The 22,011-nt window shown below is 33.9% G+C and overlaps 2 protein-coding genes across 2 annotated transcripts; both read right to left on the bottom strand.

Moving 5' to 3' along the window:
• Window positions 1-531: 531 nt before the first annotated feature.
• Window positions 532-7,280, bottom strand: LOC104107247 (4-coumarate--CoA ligase 2-like). Its single transcript, XM_009615988.4, has 5 exons — window positions 6,109-7,280; window positions 3,156-3,354; window positions 1,610-1,823; window positions 1,339-1,441; window positions 532-807 (listed from the first exon to the last, which is right to left on the bottom strand). The coding sequence occupies exons 1-5, from the start codon at window positions 7,147-7,149 to the stop codon at window positions 688-690; spliced, it is 1,677 nt and encodes a 558-aa protein (XP_009614283.1). The 5' UTR covers window positions 7,150-7,280; the 3' UTR covers window positions 532-687.
• A 2,370-nt stretch (window positions 7,281-9,650) lies between these two features.
• Window positions 9,651-19,659, bottom strand: LOC104107248 (mitochondrial outer membrane protein porin 4). The gene is made up of 7 exons (XM_009615989.4): window positions 19,533-19,659; window positions 18,142-18,210; window positions 16,809-16,876; window positions 14,709-14,819; window positions 14,467-14,553; window positions 12,505-12,713; window positions 9,651-10,252 (listed from the first exon to the last, which is right to left on the bottom strand). The coding sequence occupies exons 2-7, from the start codon at window positions 18,188-18,190 to the stop codon at window positions 9,946-9,948; spliced, it is 831 nt and encodes a 276-aa protein (XP_009614284.1). The 5' UTR covers window positions 18,191-18,210; window positions 19,533-19,659; the 3' UTR covers window positions 9,651-9,945.
• Between the last annotated feature and the right edge of the window lie 2,352 nt (window positions 19,660-22,011).

The following is a 22,011-nucleotide window of genomic DNA, read 5'->3' on the forward strand; positions in this document are numbered from 1 at the left end:
AACATAAAAGAAATAGCAAGTTGATGAAATATTGGTACCATTTTATTTCGTTTTCTTTGATGTTTAATTCCAACAAAATAAGTTTAACTTTATATAGTTAACTCAGAAACACAATAGTTTTTATTGAATAAAGATACATATGAAATTTCTATCTTTAAATATATTATTTAAAGTAACATTAATGATCTTTACAAAATAATTGAAGTAATGCAATTAAGAATATTATTTTTGTAATTAAGTGTTGGGCCCATGTCAAGCATGGGCCTATCCCTCATCTAGTATATATATTACCAAAAAGCTCGCGAAGTAGTAAACAATGTACCAAAAGTGACAAATATAAAACAATATATACCACAAAATTAAAGGAAATGTAATCCCTTACACCCAATTTACCAGTGAGAAGTGGTATTTGCTCGATAATGTGTTACTAACGCAACTAGAAGATAAACTAAAATTCACACAACAAACTATAAGATTATGGAAATTAGTTTCTGAAGGTATTTCTTATGGAAATATCATATTTTAAACTCATTTTCGAAAAATACATAGATAATTGATCAAAAAAGGTAATTAAGTGATGTCATAATTGGTTCAATATACAAAATAAGCATGCATACAGAATTCAATATTGTACAAATTCCTATGAAGTAAAACAATTATATATAAGAATTTATTTCCATATTTTAATTAACTAGCTAAACCTACCGCAAGCTTGGCTCTTAAATCTTTTCGAAGTATTTTCCCTGATGGAGCTTTTGGGATTGCTTCTGTGAAAAATACTCGATTGATTCGCTTGTAAAATATAACCTGCATCAATTATATATTTAAATTCCTTTCAGTCAGGTTAAATTATTTATGATCAATCAAGAATGTAAATTATGCATATGGAGATCAAAGATATAGTTGCATTTGAGGAAATTAAGGATAACAACAACAACAACAACAACAACAACAACAATAACAACAACCCATAAGTGGGATTCGAAATGGGTAGTGCGTACACAAACCTCACCCTACCGTGTGAGGGTAAAGAACTTGTTTCCAATAGATCCTTGGCTCAAGAAAAAATACAAAAGGAAAGATTTTTTTTTTTTACGAGCTTCTCTTCCTCTATGCTTGGAATGAATAAGATATACTATCAAGGGTTGTGGTGGAATCTATAAGATCCCTCTAGCTTTAGTCTCGGTTTTAAGCTCTGGGAATGAAAAATAAATCCCGATAGGGAATGCTTCCCCTTTACGCTAAACGAATTCAGATTAGCCGAATCCTTAATGCGAGTACCGTACACCTAGGTAGGAAACCAAAAAAGAAAAAGAATAAACAAGACACGATATTTACCTGTTCGGATACATATTTTTTAATCTCTTCCTCTGAAATTTTGCTACCATTTGCTCTCACTACAAAAGCAACAGGAACTTCTCCTGCAACCTCATCTTTCATCCTGTGCATAAGACATTTGTATTAAGTACTTTTCCAATAAAATTGTTGAAGTATAATGTGAATTCAATAAATCAATTTTAAAGAGTTGTACTATATGTTTTGTATATTGACAAAAAATCCAAAAACAAAAATGACACAGACTAATGTAAAAGTAGATAAAGGGACTTACGGTACAACAGCAGCATCAGTTATGTTTGGATTAGAAATTAGCAAAGCTTCTAATTCAGCAGGAGCAACTTGATATCCTTTATATTTGATTAATTCCTTCAATCTATCTACTATAAACACTTGATCATCATCATCTATGTATCCAATGTCACCAGTGTGTAACCATCCTTCTTTGTCTATTGTTTCCTCTGTCGCTTTTGGATTTTTCAGATATCCTGTCCATAATCAAATCCCACTATTTTCAGAACATAATAAAATACTCAGTGTGATTCCATAAGTGCGGTCTGAAAAGGGAGTGTACGCAAACTTTTTCCCTACTTTGTGTTTACACTGTCAGTATATAAAAAATAACCTTTTAAGTAATTTATGGTGAATTCTGATGACTTGATCATGCAGATTAGTCGTTGTTGCAATCTTCCACAAAAAGATTAGTTTAATTTGGACATCATTTGAATTTTCTTTAGTACGAAAAATTATCTTTTGCCGTATGATGCAAAATAAAGTGAGAGCCTAAGGATTATAAAAGCTAAGGCTTAATATCCATAATATATAAATAGAAACTAATTCTAAAGAATTATTAAAGCAAATATTAGTTCTGATTTCTTTTAGTGGCCATTTTTGTTCAATTACATCACATATATAAGGGTAAGTACACAAATAACCCTATAAGTGGATAGTCTTAAAATTTTATCCCCGGTTGCCCCATGGACAACACTTAAAATTTTAATTTTAAAGTTCTACCTATGAGACAAGCGGAGGTTAAAAGTTAAAGACTACCTCAAAAAGATTCATATTTATACAATTTTTGCACATATAGAGTTGGAAACGAAATACATATTTGGGGACATAAACTTGGGCCGAATAAGTGCGGAAGCCAATATATTATCTTGGGATTATTACATAAATAGCCGGTCAGATTCACTATTTACTTTTTCTAGCCGATATATATAGATTATACATTGATTATACACAGTTATACATATATTATATATGAATTTTACATATGTTATACATCCGCCGGCTATTTTTAGTTTAAGAAATTAGGTGAGCGGTTATTTGGGTTAATTCTTCTATATAGTCTTGTAGGTGAGCAGTTATTTGGGTTAATTCCTCTGGCCCAAAATCACTTTAGGAAATCTTATAGGCCCATAAAACATGGGTCAAAAGGCAGCAATGAGTCCACACCTAAAGTCTATTATAGTCTTGTAGTTTAATCCCTTAGCACCATATTTTAGGGGGAAGTACATAAATAGCCATTCTTATGGATGCTATTTAAAGATTGGCCATTACATATTTTTTCCTAAAACTTTAAAATGAAAAGCTTAATTTCAGGACAATTCAAGATATTTTTGTCCCGAAAAATTAAACTTAAAATTTAAAATTCAGGACATATTGGCTAATTCCTAAATATCAGCCCTTTAGAATGGCTATCTGACGTCATTTCTACCATATTTTAGTACTTTTTTAAATCTCTTTAATATATATATATCCTGGGTCCGTCTCTGATATTTATTAGTGCTTATTCGAACACAAACAACAAAATGTACCTTTCATAATCTGATCACCTCTAATGCAGATTTCTCCGGCATGATTCCGGGGAAGCGACGCACCGGTGTTGGTGTCGACGATCTTCATCTCAGCGTTCCGAACAACTGTCCCACAGGATCCAGACTTGACTTCAAACTGTTGTTTTGCAAAAGCTAGACACATTGATAACACAGGACCTGCTTCAGTCATTCCATATCCCTATTTAATTTGTACATTACAACAAGTAATAATATTAGTTTAACCTAATTAATTGCATGCACATACATGCTACTGTTACCTTCTAATCAATACCTTCTTTTCTGCCATAATAAATACCGTTTACTTTGTTAAGAAGTTGACGTTTCATGTGCAACAACTATTTTTAATCATTTGTTTCTTCATTTATTTTGTTTATTCAGAATTGTCTGCTTAGTCATATCAATTGAAACGAATAGAGTAGTATAACATGCTTATCATTTCTTTTTTGTTCACTTCTCAATTCTCATCTTCAATAAACGAAGAAAAAAAAAGTCATATGGACCCCCACTCCACCAGTAAACTAAGGCATTTATTGGAAGGGAGGGGAGGGCCATATCGACGTTCAATAGTTTGACTATTAGCCAAGCTTCTCCGCGTCAAAAATGCTTCCTTTTTTTTTTTCAAAAATACTTTTTTTTCTTAACTTAAGGTGTTTGGCCAAGCTTTTTTGGGGGAAAAAAATATTTTTGGGAAGAAACAATTTCCGGGAAGCAGAAAAAGGTAGCTTTTCCCAAAAGCAGAAGCACAAACAGTTTGACTTTTCTTCTTACCAAAAATATCCTTAACAAAATATAGTATACACCTAAATAACCGTTAAATCTAATACTTAGGATATTAATGTATAAGTATTTCTTCTTATTTTTAGGATAGTTTTCTAATATATATAGTGACTTTAGGGGTGAAGGTTTTTATATTTGTTGAATAATTTTTAATATATTTGAATAATATTAAAAGGATTAAAGTAATTTTTAATTTTATTTTCATATTTTACTTAAATAAAATAAAAAGATTTAATTATTGCCTGTAATAACAAATATTTTGAGATTATTTATTTACTTATAATATTAACTATTAAGTAAATCTATTCATGTCCTTATTCGTAATTTGATACTTAAAAGCACTTTTTGAAAAGCTTGGCCAAACACAAATTATTGCTCAAAGGTGCTTTTTAGAGTGATTAGCCAAACACAAACTGCTTCTCTCCAAAAGTATTTTTTTCATAAGTACTTCTAAAAAAAACACTTATCAAAATAAACTGATTTTTCCAATTTGGCCTAACAGGCTATATAATTGCATCAATGCTTCCATCTTAATAATATTTGTCCTTTTATTTTTCCCTTAGTAGTCATTCTAAAATATAGTGAAAATTAAGAACGAGCTAGATGTTAGTCACATCAGGCTATTGCCTCCTGCTCAAAGGGGTCCAAACCTATGTTCTCAAGTGTCAACATATCTACGTCTAGGCTATCGTGGCCCCACCCCCTCCTCCCCCTCCCCCTCGTAGCAGAAGTATTTATTGATTTTCGAGGGAAATATGTTGGTCTAGTAGAAACAATTCTGAGATTTTCAATTGATCCTTTTTGGAGAATTATTAGACGGTCTTTCTGAAAAGGCCTTTTAATTGGTATGTAATATTGATGAAGCTAATTTAGAAATGGAGAGCAATTTGAAAAAATAATCTTAAATCTTAGTGTCCTGACCCCTAATCGAATTGTTTGGAATTCAAAAGTGAAAGAAAATATTTTATCTACTAATAGCGGTCAAATTAGCATATTATCAAATCACGCCCGAATTGTTTGGAATTTAAAAGTGAAAGAAAATATTTTATATACTAATAGTGGTCAAATTAGCATATTATCAAATCACACCCGAATTGTTTGGAATTTAAACGTGAAAGAAAATATTTTATATACTAATAGTGATCAAATTAGCAAATTATCAAATCACGCCCATATTGCCCACAATTGTAGATATATGGATTTTGAGAATAGGCCTTAAGCCAAAACTCTTAAATCCACGAAGCCAATCTTAATGTACGGAGAAGCTTTGCGCACCATGAGTTGAAATAGCAGCTTTATTTTATTTTTTATTTTTTTTAGTTTACCAAAAAAAAAACAGCTTCTTAAATTTGAAATTAATTAATTTAATTTTTTTGTTTTACTCCGATGACAATTTTTAGTCATATAAGTATTTTGGTATATTAAATATCATAAGTTTCAAAATTTTATAACAAAACAAATATTATGACATATTTATATCATAAGTTTAAAAAATCATTATGTTTACTATTCGTTGCTTTTTATACATTGTATATCTCTAATAAAGGTCAAACGCTGCACAATTTTTTATTTTGATATGCAACGTCAAGTTTGTCAAAGATTAAGGACCATCTTTGTATATCATCATTTATAATTTCAACTAAAATCTAGTCCCCATACCATATCAGATTTGGGAAATTAACTACCACAAAAGTGCTAATATCATAAAAAAAAAAAAAAAAATAAGAGTAAATAACGTACCGTAGCACATTAAAATACACGAATATTGCAAACAATTCCACATTGGCAGCACATACAGTGGCGGAGTCAGGATTTTCATTAATAGGAGTCAAAATATAAGAAAATAAACTCACCAAGAAGTCAATAGGTATCAATATATAGTATATATACATATTTAAAAAATAATTACCCAGCTACACACTATAATTTTCCGACGAAGGGGTATCAGTTTGACACCCCTTGGGTGTATGTGGCTCCGCCACTGAGCACATATATATATATATATATAACGGTAAAGGACACCCATATGAACTAAGCATTTCGCATTTACGCAAGGCTCGAGGAAGGGCGGCACCCCAAGACATAGTGACGTAGGCAGGATGCTAAATTCATAAAATAAAAAGAAATGCAAGAAGCGAAGTTTGTAGTACTTTACCTGTCCTAGTATGGCATTTGGCAGTTTAGCTCTAACAGTATCTTCAAGCTCTTTCCCCATTGGTGCAGCCCCAGACATTATCATCCTTATACTTGACAAATCATATTTATCGACCAATGGACTTTTTGCTATAGCCAAAACTATAGGCGGCACAAATGGTGCAATTGTCACTTTATATTTCTCTACTAGCTCCATTAATCCTTTAATCTCAAACTTTTGCATTATCAAAATTGTTGCCCCAACTCTTAGCCCACAAAGCAACACAGAATTGAGTGAATAAATATGAAACAATGGCAAAACACACATAATCACATCTTCACTATTGAAATAAAGATTAGGGTTTTCACCATCAACTTGTTGTGCTATACTTGTTACTAGCCCTTTATGTGTTAACATTACTCCTTTTGGAAACCCTGTCGTGCCCGACGAATAAGGCAACGCCACGACATCATCATGAAAGATTTCTATATCAGATAAAATGGTATTATAATCATAATTATGATTATCTTCCTCTGATTGATCAGTAATTAACTTGGTGAAACTAAGACAACCATATTCTGGTGGTGAGTTATCCGTACACATAATTTTCACCTCGTTTTCCTCGGCGAAACTCTTGATTTTATCAACGTAACAAAATTGTGTAATAATAAGCTTCACATTTGATGCTTTTGCTTGCTTTGTGATCTCCGACGGCGTGTAGAACGGATTCGCCGTCGTGCTTATCGCTCCTCGGAACGATGCTCCAAGAAACGCGAACACGAATTCGGGCGAATTCGGAAGTAAAAGCATGATAACATCTCTTTGTTGAATTCCAATTTTGTAAAGTCCGATAGCAACTCTTTTGGAGGTGAGTTCAACGTCGGCATAAGTGTATGTTGCACCTGTGGCACTATTGATCAAGCAAGTACGTGAACTGAATTGAGAGATATTCTCAAAGCAATAGGTATGAAGAGGAAGATGATTTGGAATGTAAATATCAGGAAGTTTTGATCGAAAAATGTATTGATCATAGTGATTTTCTTTGTTTTTCACCATTTCCATAATCTTTTGTTTTTGTTATGGAGAGGGAAAGAGAGAGAGAAGAAAAGAGAAGGTGGTTTTTTGGTATAGAGGTATAATTAAGATGAAGCTTAATTTATCTTTGGTTTGTTTGGGAATTGGTAGGAAGTTATAGACAGAGGCAAGAGGGTTAGGTGATGGTAGAGGAACTGGTAAATTAATGGATTTGTATTGGTTATAATTGTTTGGAGTTTTTGACGAAATGGTTTAGAAATGTATTCAAAAGTAGATGGAGTTAAGTTATATAAACTGATCGTGTAAAAAAAATTATATTATCATATCACTCAAAAATTATCTACATGAACTTCTCCAGAAAAAATAAGATTTGTAATTTTAAAAATAAGACAGATGACATACTACAACAGAAAATATGACCTCATATATAGTGTAAGAGTTCTTTATATTATGGGTGGATATAGGTTAAAATCAAAGAAATTAGATAGATTTAGCCAGCTAACTATACTTATAAAGATATTATAATATTTAAGGGTATCATTCGTCTTTAAAATGTTTCTTCTTTTTTGTCGACTTTCATCCATATCTGTCGAAAGAATTTAATATGGTATACTCTTGCCGTTACGATTGAATTATTACAGTCAATTATATCCAACTATATACAATTAATGTTGCAAATTTAGCATTATGACAGCGCATGAGCTATAACACAATATAATTACTTGCATGATACGGTCGGCTATGTCATAAAGATTACAATTTGGTTTTAAGTCAAAATTAATATCGCAAGATATGATACTATAATAAGTACTATGTCAATTGAAACTTTTTAAATGTAAGAGTGTCACATAATTAAATGAGGTCATTTAATTATTTCTGTACATTTTTCTTATATGAAAAACTTCATCTTTAAAGTTAAAAGGAGTAATAATCAAGAGTTATTTGCTAACAAGTCATACTTGTGCCTAAAAGAACCCATACTTACTAATAATTTGGACTTGGTAATCGAAATTAAACGGTTTTCTATTTCTAGTTTTCACTCAAAAAAACTTCAACTTTTTTTTCCAATTAAAATTCATGTCCAAATTAAACACAATTGACACACTTCAACTTCAAATACTTTTCTTTTTATAATTTCAACTCAATCTAAGTCCAAACATTCTACAAGTATAATCATTCGATAAAACGAGTAACATTGTTAGCCTAGTAACAAACCCTTTTCGCTAGTGTTCTATTGTTGTTTTCTTTTTTCCTAGTCGTTTTTCCAACTTGCTTATATATTTATTATTATATAGGAGTATGTGACGCCACATTTGAATAGAGGTTCATATGAGGTACTACACTCAATTGTACATGTTCACCTAACATAATGACTAGTCAAAAACATAACTTAAAATACACTAATATATGTAAGAACGTATTATTATAAAGGACAGTCCAGCAGGGTTCGAGGAAGGGCTGCATTCCTAGGAGTATGATATAGACAACCTATCCTAATGCAAGCATTAGTGGCAGCTAATACGGCTCGAACCTAAGACCTATAGATCACACGGCGACAATTTTACCGTTGCTCCAAAGTCCAAAGCTCCCCTTCTAATAATGTATTTTTATACGAAAAAATTAAATAGAGGCCGAAAGTTTGATATGGTCATCGCAGTGTAACAGATGGTACAGCTTACCTACTTCCATTCTAAAGATGCATATGGCGGATTAAATTTTGTGGAGATTTAGTCATTAGGCATACATACGTGTGCTGCGTTTACTTTATCAACTTACATATCTCGTTGACTAAAAGCTTAAAGACGCTAACTACGAAGTTCATCACTTTATACCCATCCATGATTTTCTTGAATGATACATCATTATCAACCAAAAAAACACTAAATAAGACTTGTGGTTAAGTAAGCAGAGTAGTCAACAACAACAACAAACCCAGTAGTTTCACACAAGTGGGGTCTGGGAGTAAGATGTACGCAACCTTACCCCTATCCCTGGAAGGGCAGAGTAGTCAAGGTGCTTAAAAAAAGCAAGAAGCGATCTCGTTCGATCGACATAATCATACCATCAAGAATATGTATCCACTGTTTTGTATTGATTTCTTTGATCAGCTTCAAGGTGCTAAGCCATTCTCCGAGATTGATTTGTGATCAGAGTTATCACCAATTGAAGACTCAAGCTTTAGACATTCCTAAGATAGTGTTCAAGACTCGTTCTGTTCACTATGAGTTCTTGATGATGTCGTTTGGATTGACTAATGTTCCAGCGGCATTCATCGACGACTTGATTAACCGCGTGTCTAACCACACAGTAAAATAAATACAAGCTACTATATTTAGATAAGCCATCAACTAATTTTTCTCCAAGACTTTACTATTTTCTTTTTCTTTCGTTTTCCAGCTCAGTAAAGAGTAACTAGTCCGTGTTAAATATGACAAAATAGAATTGTGAAACAAAATCCTAAAATTAGTAGAGATGCATCCTAACGAGGTGCCAGAAATGATGGATGCAAATGTAAGTAAAACAAACACTTTTGCGAAAGCACGAGGCATCAGAAACATTTCATTCTCAAAAAAATATATAGTATCAAGTTTCAAGGTAATAGAAAGCCAGTAGACCTTGAAGAACCTTATGCAACAATGCTCCTGTAACGTATTCTTTCAACTTTATCATCATTATATGAATCTGACAAAAATGGGTTTGATTTCCCAGTGTCCTCTGGAATGATGCGAGGAAGATGTAAGGGCCACACTTTAGGCCTTCGAAAGAATTAGAACAATGTCAAGCTACCAAGTAAAAATTGGTTGAATTAGAGATAGCACCTTTTTATGGCTTCAAAGCAAGGGCAAGACCCAACTTGGGTATTGGATTCTTTGCCTTCGTGTCATACTCAGCAGAGAAAGTAATAAGTGACTTTGGCCTCCATTCCCGCTGGCAAAGCATTGCAACCTTCCCATTGTCAGAAAACCTAGTCTTCACAGATGTTAATGGATCGACTCTGTGAGCACTCCCGATGCTGAAGCTGTTCTCATAGGTAGATAATCTGTGAATCATCTCCGCAGCAACTTCAGTTCCACTAGCTGGATCGACAGAGTGTACATATGATGCCTTCACAGCTTGTCCCTTGTCCGTTCTATATGGATGGCAACAACATTGCAGATTAGACACTCAGAAATATCAAAGAAATGTTGTACATATTGCACAAGCACAAGTTAAAATCTCTAGTTTATTGAACGAATAAAGCTGATGATGAGTGCATTTAAATGCAACAACTGAGGGATTGAAAGGGGGGTAAAAAACAAAAGACTAAAGCTTGCTACATTAATATGGTAGTTGAAGCCTTGACACTGAATGCAACTTCAGCCACATCAGAGCAATGTGCAGAAACCCACACGCATTATAAAAGGCACACACACTTACTAAAGAAAGGACTGGGCAACGCGGCAGCATAGGAACAATGGTTCCCCCTACTAGTGAAGGGAAAACCGGGGTTCTGTACCACTTTATGAGCTCAAGAAACAAATGAAAATTGAAATGCCAAATACAGCCCCTCATTTCCAAAGCCACCATATAGACTATAATCTCAGATATGCAGATTTTAGTAATCCAACTATAATATCCCAAGTGATGTAAATGCTTCAACAAAAATTTGCAATTCAGGAAATTTGGATAACAGCTTTTTTAAAATGTATATGTTCAACAGGAAAACAAACTTCAGCAAAGTAAGCAGCAAATTAATTCACGCCATAGTTGCACATTTCTTTTTAATACTACAACTAGATAAGAATCTTGAAATAGAAAAACTGTCATTAATGCTTGGAGAGCAGAGATGTGTAGCACATTTCATAGATAACATCATCTGTATTCCCTAATCTGATACTGTAATTTCCTTTGAACCTCCAGGTTTTTGCTTCATTTTAACCAGCTCTCTTCCATATCCCAACAAAGGACAATAACATACATACCGCTTGCGCATAAAACAAAAAGAGATCTTCTTTGCTAGCATGATCTATTGATCATTTCGCATACTCCTTCTAACCTATTTATATGACCTGATTAGGTTCTAAGCAACATGGCCAATGTAATGCAATTGATTGGCTAGACAGTATTGACAGACTTTTGAGACCTAAAGAAGAAACAATGGGACAGACAACAAATACAAAGCCATTTTATGTTTCCGTTCTATTGATTGGGAAACTTACAATCCAGATTCACCTTAATTTTATTAAGTAATGGGTGTTCAATATACTTCATCTATTTTGCTTCTTAAATTCCTCATTAATTAATAGGAAACCTGACAGTCGGCCTTTATTTAAATTTTGAGTGTTACTATTTGCAATTTAATTTCTAAACTGATGTATTATGAAAGTAAAAAGTAGTTTCCACATCGGATTATTGTTCCTAAAAAGTGTGAAGATTAGTTTCTCTAATCTTATGATTATTCTCTAATTTTCCAGTGCACAGCTGTTTATAGACCATATGTAGACAAAGTCGGTGTGTTGGTGCCTACTAGTTCATCTTCAAGTCTAACGTTCTCTCCTAAGAAGGTTATATTCAAGCTTGGCAGAGCAAATATTTGGAGAATGATGTTAGAATCCCATATCACCAAAATATATGGGCCATAGTCTTCTTGTATTGTCTCAGCCAATCCTAACCACTTAAGCTAACTTTTGGGATTGAGTTAGGCCGGAGGTTTATATTATACACACAGTTAGTATCATAGCTAGATTTCAATTAAGAAAATGAATCTTGAGCCTAACTAAGACCTCAGAAGCTAGCTCAAATGGTGAAGATGTCCGAGACTATATGAGGATACTGCAGCTCATACACTTAGCATCGGGTATTATGACACTCCCTCTCCTCTTGCACGCTCAAAGCTGAACATCTCGAGCGTGGAGTAACATTACATATGTGCCCAACATTTTTAGCCAAACATCAGGATATGTCTGGCTATAACACCATTGCACCAAGTTGAGAAAATGTATCTTGAGCCGAACTCAACCCCAAAAATTAGCCCAAGTGATGAGAATTGGAAAAGACCTTAAGGAAGACTATAGTCCATGCACTTAAGCGGATATGGGATTCCAACAAATGTCTTTGCTTTGGGCGTAAACTGCAGAACAGAAGGGGACTATTGGAGTATTCACTCTTATTAACATAGAGAAGCACAGCTTTAGCATCCTTTGATCTCAACAGTGATGAGGGAGATCATTATACAACAGGAAGAAACAAAAAGCAAATGAAACAAGGGATGTAGAAAAGTCATATAATTGCATGTCCCGCAGTTGGATTGCATCCTACTTTCACATAACTGGCAGGAACATATTTGGAGAACTCAGAAACACCAAATGCATATCAAGCAAAGAACAAAATTCAAATACTTACAACATAAGTGCAGCAGAAAAATCCGGTTTGTTAAAACTAATTCCTGCGTTGCACTTGGTAAAAGAAGACGAAGCAGTATTGAAACCTATTTCACCACCAAGGGCTAAATCCTTGCTTCCAATAGCAGCAGAGAGCTCCAAGAGAGGGGAGGGATTTAAGCCAATACTGGAGTTGATGGCAGCATGTTGATGAAGGTACTGAACATCAAGCTGAAAATACAAAAAATGATTCCAAAGACTGATAGAGTTCACAAATCAAATGAAATACAGTTTCTTTATATCAGCAAAACAAAATGCAGATTAAAATCTAGGAAATTGGAAAAAGAATGTACAACATACAAATAATGGAATCAACATATTTGACTCTCACAAACATGTGCATGAGTCAGACGCTAAGATATTAACAGGTAGAGCTTGCACCCCTAATTGAAACAATAGGTTCAACTGCTTTATCCCTGTTCTACTAGATCGGAAAATAGATCCAAATTATAATTTAGAAACTGTGAGATTTTAATATTGTTGACATTTGCATCATCTGAAAAAGAAAAAAGATTGAAATATCAACACTGAAAAACAAATTAATAGAATACTAATCCACATGACCCGCATAAGGGTCTTCACTAAACGCACGCCCATTCAGATATAAAGTAAAGCCTCTGATACTATCTCTTCTTTCAAAGACAACTTGACAAGAACAACTGTCCTTAAAGTGCGGCACGTGAACAAGGGAGTCTAGATTTCACACATTATAAGCATCCACCAAAAACTACCAAACAATCGGAATAAGAAAATAAAAAGAAGTCCAACATCCATGAAATATTCAAGTGCATGTGTCTAACTCTTTCTATGGCTCATCACACATTGCACACCATGACATTCTGAACATTAAGATGCGCAAGGAAAAGATGATGTTACGGGGTAAAGGTGAACAAGTCATGGATGATAATACATTAAATTGAACTACATGATTTACTTGCACGCACTGAAAATAATCTAAGAATTACACCTAGTGGACAGTATTCCCAAGTTTAGTTCACCTAGCAGCCAAGGAGACATCTCACCAGGTATCAGCTAGTTCACCATTAACACCTAATCACTCACCAAACAATTATCTGCCTGTACCTGTACGACCAGAATGATGTTTCTCTCACCAAGATGTACTAACTAAGTTGGAGTTTACTAGGACAGTAGCCACATACAAGTCAGAAAGAAATAAACCAGTAGCTGTATGAGCTGTTGTATCAATTAGGCTGATTATGTAATACCAGTAATTATCGCCGTGTCTGACCACCAATACTGCTACAAGAGAGAGAGAGAGAGAGAGAGAGAGAGAGAGTCAAAAGGACCATTTGGTCTCCAAGGCTAATAGATGATTTCACAATCTTTTTGTAGTGAAACAAACAGTAATTCTAGCACATCAAATCAGTTGTCATCTGTTTCACCTCTATTGTTTTTCTTTACTTTTTCCAACTCTAATTATGACTTATCACCTATTTCTGATGAGTCAAATTTCATTGTCTTAAATCACAAATGATGGTGACATAAACATATTACAATTTTCCTGCATCTGCATTCATATAGGTATGCTACTCTTTAGCTTCCATCAAACTGACCATTTATCTAAGCAAAAAGGAATTATTTACGTCAAAAGTACAAATGAAAAAACGGAAATTTTTGTAAAACTTACTACTATTCTGTCGTAATTGGCAATAATTATTTTGAAAAGCAGCTTTTTTATTCTATTATTTGTCTCTTTGGCCATAATATCTGCGATATCATGCACACTAATATAATTCTTTAGCACATATATGTGTATCAGACAGACCATATCGAGGAACAATCAGAAAAAAGGTGTTCACCTTCAATCATAAAAAATACTTTGCTAGAAAATTTGAAAGAGAGTTAGAATAAGTAACAGAGCAAAGATTCTTTTGACTAGTACAGAGTAAACACAAGTATTAACCTTGCCAGACTTGTGATCTGGTATGTTGAAGCTAAGGGACACTTTTGCAGATCGGAAAACTTCATTCAAAGTAACTTTAGTTGAGACCTGCATAAAAGATAACATATAAACTTCAATGAGAAGACAATTCGTCGAAGGTATAAACAAGAGAAAAAAGGGTTAACTATATCTCATGATCAGTTATTAGATTATCAAGAAGACAAACAGTTGTTTGGTCTTAGAGGCCGGCATTCTGCTCTTACATTGGAGTGGGTATCAACTTTGACATCAACAATTGTACTTCCGAGCTTATATTGAGTACTTATATCACCAACAAAAAATTGATCTTTCTTCACACCAGTAGCTGTTATTCCCTAACATGAGAAAACAAGGGAAGTTAGGATCAATTCAAATAGAACTCTAGAATAAGTAATAAGACATAGAAAAAAGTTTCACACTACATAACAATGATAAGAGTCAGCAACACCAAACTTCATAACCCACCAGCTGCATCTATTGGTAAAGGTTCAAACTTACAACAGATGAAAGCATACCAAGTATGATTACCAACAAATTCACCCCCATCACTACCAAACAAATCGCAATCTTATGCAAATGTATGAAGCATTTCAAGATCAATTTCAAGCGGATATACATTACCTAATGGAACAAGATAATCAAGTAGAATCAAGATGCATTAGCAAATGTAACCTGTTATTTTAGCCAATGAAGCACTTAGATCAAGCAAGCTTCTAATATAAAAAATTCCTCGAAAAATTATATAGCATGTGCATTAATGCTCCCTCCTTTTTCAGTATTATGGGTATGAAGGATGCATTAATGGTTCTTTCAAATTCCCCAGTCTCCCAAAATGCAGCGATGATCTCCATAACCTCTCCTTCGATAGTACTCCAACACTGTCTGGAAGAAGCCAAGGTGAATCCATCCAATCTCAGGGCCTTATCACCTGTACCACTTGCCTTCCTAACCTTATCTTCCCCCATCACTCTCTCCAATCACTCCCTACTTATTTCTCCTATTTGATTGAATGCTACCCACCCAACTTTGATCTCCAACTAACCTCCTCTTTATCTCGACATTCATAAAATGTCACTATTGCCCCCTTTACCTCCTCTGCTCCCTCATATACCCCCTAACCTACATCAATTATTAAATTGAAAATGTGCTAATTACTAATTGTTACCTTATCAAAAAAAATGTGCTAATTACTACTGTGTCAGTGGTCAGCCATATGTGGAATAGAAAATCTTACCTGATAATTAGGACTATTTGGAATACTACAAATGTACCAAAATAACATGGCATGAGTAAATAAGTTTAAATGCCTTACCAAAATTCAACAGAAAAAAATTGTCTGTTATATACACACTCACATCCATTCTTAGATGGAGTACAATCTGCTAATTTAAACCTACAGGATGGTTCATGCATATACCCCTATTAATAGGCACATGGAAGTGTGACAATGTAGGATTATATTACTTTTAAACTCTCTTCGTTTTCTATTAACTTCAAATTCACTAATGAACATCAGTTACACTATTAAACGAACAAAGGTGCATAGTTACAGGCTCGGTAGAGGCGCGCTTAAACCCTGAAGCTACTGATGCACACTTGCGCAGGTTGGGCACCTCACCTTGCTTATCTGGTACTTTAGTGCAGGCATCAAGGCATTAAGGCATGTCACTCATGCCACTTGCTCTGCCTTTAAGAGGGCAACACTAGACAATAGATATAGTTGACAAAGTAATATATTAGGAATAACAAAATAGAATTTACTAAAAGAAAACTAATTAGTAAAAACTTAAAACTACATCTTTACATCTACATTAGAAATTTAAAATGGTTTTGAATTTCATTCACATGATCCTCTACTTCATATGTTTGTTTTATAATACTCCCTTTGTTCCAGTTTATGCGTACCTTTTCGCTTTTCGAGGAAGGAGTTTTACCTAATACAAAATATTATAGTTTGTGTATATAGTTATTTTCTTACATTCCACACATTATAGTTTATTTTTCTTCATTAGCGTCTTATTCATCATATTTCATGCATTAAATACGCTGTGCACTTAAAGCACCAGCAAACATTTTTCACCTTTGACAATTCTAGGACATCAGACTCTCAAACTGGAAGCCACATTATAATGAATTTCAGAGCAAATGGATGATTTTGTAAATAGAGTATACATTTTTATCCCATAACAAATAAACAAACTACAATAAAGAAAAAGAGATAATATGTGCAAGTGGAAAAGTTCGACAGCCTTCTGAAGTCCAATAGAAGATTTGACAGGCCAAGTAAACTAAATGAAAGAGAAAATGATAGAATAAGCTAGTACCACTCCACTGGAGCTTGGAATAGAGAAGGAGAACTTCTGATCATAGTTGTAGTCTTTGGTCAATAGATCTGCACAATGCGGGCAATTTACAACCCATTAGAAGAGATTCTGATTAATAAGAAATGCAAGCTCCCTTTCCGAGAAAAGATAATCTAAGAGATGGATAGAAGTTGCCCAAAATGTTAAATGACTAAATCTTTAGATTAGTCTTGACATGATGATGATTATATAATATATAGAAATCTATTTAAGGGATTTTTGATGATAACAAAAGAATCAAAACTCAAAACTATATACTTCACTTTGTTATAACAATCTAAATGGGAGAAATCAGTACGAAACAAATAGGATATCTATATAAGCAAACTGGTTTAGATCTGAGCTTAATTTGTCCTGCTGCAATCTCTGCACAGCTTCACGATGACCTGATGTTAGCTGACATTTAGCCCGACTTACTCTTATTCAAGGCTTGGAATAACCGATTCCAGCAAGTTCAGGAGGCGTGTTCGGGCAAACTCAGCTAGACTAAGGTCTAAAACACTCTTATATTTAAATGTTGAAACCCCATCTATTTATGACTTTTCTCTGCTTATAATCAAGAACATATTTGGCATGTGTTCAGAGGGCTGATGAAAATGCAACCTGTAGTTCTGTACTTTGGATTGGGCATAAAGTCTTTTACTTTTCTTTTTTATTTTTCCTTTTCTTTTGGGGGGGTTTAATGAAGGATTGGGCATAAAGTATTTTCAAAAGCACGTATTACAAATTTTCTCTTTCCGGCATAATACGACAACTGTTAAAAGCTTATGAGATAATCCGAATTACATAAAATATTCCGCATTACATAATATATTTACTATACTCTGAATAAAAGAGTTAATATATGAGCCACAGGCTATAAGTACATAAATGGGGAAGAAACATGTAACTTCTTCCTACAGGAGACTGTGTAGAGTTGGTTAAGCGAAGCACCAATACATGGTTGTCAACTGGCTCAATAATGGTACCGGTACACGCTTGGGAGAGTCTAGTGTGATTCCAAAAGATACAGTATCCCGAGGCTCAAATGTAGAAAGCACCTACTGCGTAACAGGTTATATCAAGGTTGGCAGGATACTTAGTTTATCCTGGTTGACTATTTAAGAGGTCTGACTACCTAAACAGCCTAGAAAGGAAGACATGCTTGGTTCCCAATACAAATGGCTATGCGGATCAAGTTTAAGAACTATGTTCCATAGCACCACTAATATTTTTATTTTTACTTTTTACCTTCCAAACAAGTATCAAAAGCATAAATAGATTCAGTACTCATTAAATGAGGGTGAAGTACTACCTCTTGCCCGCCTCCCAATCTCTGAAAATGGTGCCGGGCTTTGGTCCATCTCTTCTTCAAGTGAAATGACTGATCAATATTGATAAACAATTAGCATAAAATAGGTTATCCCCACATGATCCAGAGCTACATAGTTAGCTAGTGAAAGAGATAATGAAGGAACACGAAGGAAATACAAATTTCCTCACATTATACACAAACCCTAACCAGAACCAAGCAACATGACATTTTGTATTTACAGTTGACAGGTTAAACACTCTAACGGGCCAAATGAATTTGTTTCTCTGTTTTCCTATCTCAAAATTATATGCTTTTCTTCACTAGCTCTATGATATTGCCTCGCTCACAAACAGAACATATAGACAAAGAATACATATCTACCAAAATTTATCATATCCAAAAGAACACTTAATGAATTTACTTTGTTCCTATATTGCGCGGACTTTCCAAAATGTTGCCGCACCCGTGTCGGATCCTTCAAAAATGCACTACTTTTGGAGAATTCGACACACATCCAGCATCATTTTTGGAGAGTCCGAGCAACATAGCTGTGTTCCAATTCCAACACCACCGTAACAAATTTACACTAAGTATAGCTAACAACTTGCCGACTGGTATGAAAAGTAGAGTTTTCATCTCATAACCTTGAATATTTGTGATAACTCATTGTTTTTTTTAATGACGATAATGTCTAGGCCAACTTTCACACCACTGGGCACCTGCTACCGAGTAACTCTACCTACCAAGGCTTGGAAAGATGGAAGAAATCACCTAGTATTTTTGCCTCCATTGGGATTTGAACTTAAGACCTCTAGGCCACACCCTTGGGTGCACCTTATCATTTTTGAATTGGCAAATACTTCTCCAACGTCAGCAGTATATATCGTCTTAGTATGATTTCCCCATGATTACTATGAGCCAATTACATTTCGTCGACTATATAAGCCATCTGGTTAATGGACAAATGTTACCCCCCCAAACTCCATACTGAATTTTTTTACTTTTCCATAAACACACTGAAATCATCAACGAAACCAAGAACAAAATTGTCTTTTTAAACACCATTTGGTTCATATTACTAACAGTGAGCTATCAAAAACACAAATCTTTAGAAGAAAAAATTCAATAATTTGACTATAACTAAAAGTATCAGAAACAGTAATATCTAATATTAGAAGAATCAATGCAACCAATGATCAACCAACAACACCAAAAATAAAACCCCAGAGCCCCCTCCCCGCAGTAAACAGCTATAAGGAAATAGTAGATGTATAAAATCACATGAATATTTAAGATTATAAATCTGCCAAACATATTGCATCATTATAATAAGTATCAAAGAGAAAATTAAAGCTTTGAAACTAAAACGAAACACACACACACACACTGACCTTGGTTCTGGGGAGAGACAAGGAAATCGGCGTCGAGATTTGGGTGCAGAGAAAATGACTGAACCTTAGCTTAAACCTCTTTTAACTCTCTCTCTCTCTCTCTCTCTCTCTCTCTCTCTCTCTCTCTCTCTCTTATTTCCTTGAGGGGTAGATTTGTCATTGCAGAATGTCATTTCTTCATGTTGGACCATGTAAGTGGCTTGGGTTTGGTCTTGGGCCTGTTCCTAATATGAATGAGCTCACTATCAGGTTGGCCCATTATATATTTTCTTACTTTTACAAGTCTTATTAATAGCCCGTTTGGCCAAGCTGGAAAAATTAGCTTATTTTGAAAAGTATTTTTTTCAAAAGTATTTTTGATATGAATTACTTTGTGTTTGACTAATTAATTTAAAAAGTACTTCTAAGCAGCAATTGGTGTTTGGCAAAGCTTTTAAAAAGTGCTTCTAAGTGTATTTTTCTCAAAAGTGCTTCTCAAAAAAGTGCTTCTGGGAAGAAGCTACTTTTTTCTGTTTATCCAAAACTGCTTCTGCTTCTCTTCATAAGTACTTTTTTTTCTCCTAAAAGCTTGGCCAAACACTTCAAATTTGAGAAAAAAATACTTTTTTTTGAAAAAAGAAAGTGCTTTTGAACTTGGAGAAGCTTGGCCAAATAGGCTATAAGTTGAGACTTTTACACAAATAGCCGGCTAATTCATTGTTTACTGTTTCTATCCCGTATATATAGACTATAAGCTGATAATATAAAATTATATATAAATTATACATGAATTATAAATATATTATATATCCGCCAACTATTTTTAATTTAAGTGATTGCGTGAACGGATATTTAAGTTAATTACTCTATTAAGGTCTTCGCACAAAGCTATTATAATTTAAAACTATGGGTTCATAATTTAATACTTATAGATATTTTAACACATATATCTATATTGTGTCGAAAATATTATGTTCAGTTAAATTTATAGTCAATGCAATCCATTCGGCTATTGGTTCCTTTGTTTAGCATTTACATATTCTAAAAGAAGTTTATCCATCTCATTCGCATGGAACATATATCCATATTACAAGATAAATAATTAAATATTAATGAGGTATTATCCAAGTTAAAGGTTAATTAAACAACATTTCACAAAATAGGGGATTTGGAACATTTGTATCCAACGAACGTCTTTGCAGCCAATATCCAAAGAGAGAATTTTCCAATACATCATGATGGGTTTTGCTTATTGGCCGACCTTTTTAACGGATGTATTATCACGATCCAATTTAGGATCATGACCGGCGCTAAGTAGCAAGTGCCCCAAGTAAGCCCCATCAGTATTTTATAGAAAATCGGATAAAGTTTTCCCTGTTTTAGAACTATCCAAAAGTTTCCTGTCTTATAAACAAATAACAACGAACCAATATTCACCTAAATCAGTCACAATCTTCATTAACTAACCAAAAATGAGTTTTCACCAGCATTACCAACCTTATCAATATCATAATACTAAACACATCTCAAAAATACGGAAAGAAGTGCAATATTAGTAACTAGTCCAATATAACGAATGAATACTCATGACACTAATAACAATGACTATGGAGAGACTCTATGAGTTCATAAGGAAAGACGACAAGAACTAAATAAACTCTTCACCACGTGAACAAGTGCGGGGCTCACCAGGAACTATCAACTCATATACTCTAATTAACGAAATCCTCACTCGCGTCAACTATTATCTCTGTAAAAAAAAATAGTGGGGAGTGAATCGCTAACTCAGTGAGTAATAATACTTAACCACAATCATTTTTAATTGGGGACAAGTCAAAAAAAATGCTAGTATATTATACAAAAAATATTATAAAGCTGCCCTTTCAGAAACAATACACAATAATCAGTCTCATCATGTGTTTCGTGTAACAAAATCAATTGAACAATTCGGTAATAAACTCGGTAAGCACTGTCTCATAGCAAATCTTTATGTTTGGGAGGTTTCCAGAAAAGGGTCATGTAATTTCTATCACTGTGTGGACCCCTTCGTAAAAGGAGTCAAATATAATTATAGGTCCCTACTCGGGGGAAAGCTGTAACTGTATGCAAGTTCTATCTTCCCACTAGCGAGGGCTATAACTATACTCGGTAATCTGTAAATACAAGGTGCACCAAGTCTAACGAATACGCCGTTAGCTATGGGATCCTTTAAAGTCTCCTCCCATTTATACTATTCTTTGTAAACAGTAAATATTCATATGGAAGCATTTTCAAAAATAGTATAGGGCATTTCAATTCTTATCAAATCATGTAATCTAATTTCGGTAACGGTAAACATATCTCAAGTAATAGTAAAACACATCTCGTAACAGCGAGAACATTTTAAATAATTGTAAACATCTCAAGTAAACTATTCATTACCATATCAAGTAAAGGACTTGTCCCACATGCAATTTCAAACATTCGGTAACACATTTTATTTTCAAAATAATGTATAAAC

This window comes from Nicotiana tomentosiformis, chromosome 11 (genome assembly GCF_000390325.3).
Source record: "Nicotiana tomentosiformis chromosome 11, ASM39032v3, whole genome shotgun sequence".
NCBI lineage: Eukaryota > Viridiplantae > Streptophyta > Magnoliopsida > Solanales > Solanaceae > Nicotiana > Nicotiana tomentosiformis.

Excerpts from the sequence above, each read along its gene's own strand:
- LOC104107248 (XM_009615989.4), bottom strand. The coding sequence starts at position 18,190 with ATGGACCAAAGCCCGGCACCATTTTCAGAGATTGGGAGGCGGGCAAGA. Across the intron at positions 14,820-16,808 it reads TTCCAAGCTCCAGTGGAGTG|GGAATAACAGCTACTGGTGT; the intron begins GTACTAGCTTAT and ends TTCTCATGTTAG. Across the intron at positions 14,554-14,708 it reads AAGTTGATACCCACTCCAAT|GTCTCAACTAAAGTTACTTT; the intron begins GTAAGAGCAGAA and ends TCTTTTATGCAG.
- LOC104107247 (XM_009615988.4), bottom strand. The coding sequence starts at position 7,149 with ATGGAAATGGTGAAAAACAAAGAAAATCACTATGATCAATACATTTTT. Across the intron at positions 1,824-3,155 it reads AGGTGATCAGATTATGAAAG|GATATCTGAAAAATCCAAAA; the intron begins GTACATTTTGTT and ends GATTATGGACAG. Across the intron at positions 1,442-1,609 it reads ACTGATGCTGCTGTTGTACC|GATGAAAGATGAGGTTGCAG; the intron begins GTAAGTCCCTTT and ends TCTTATGCACAG.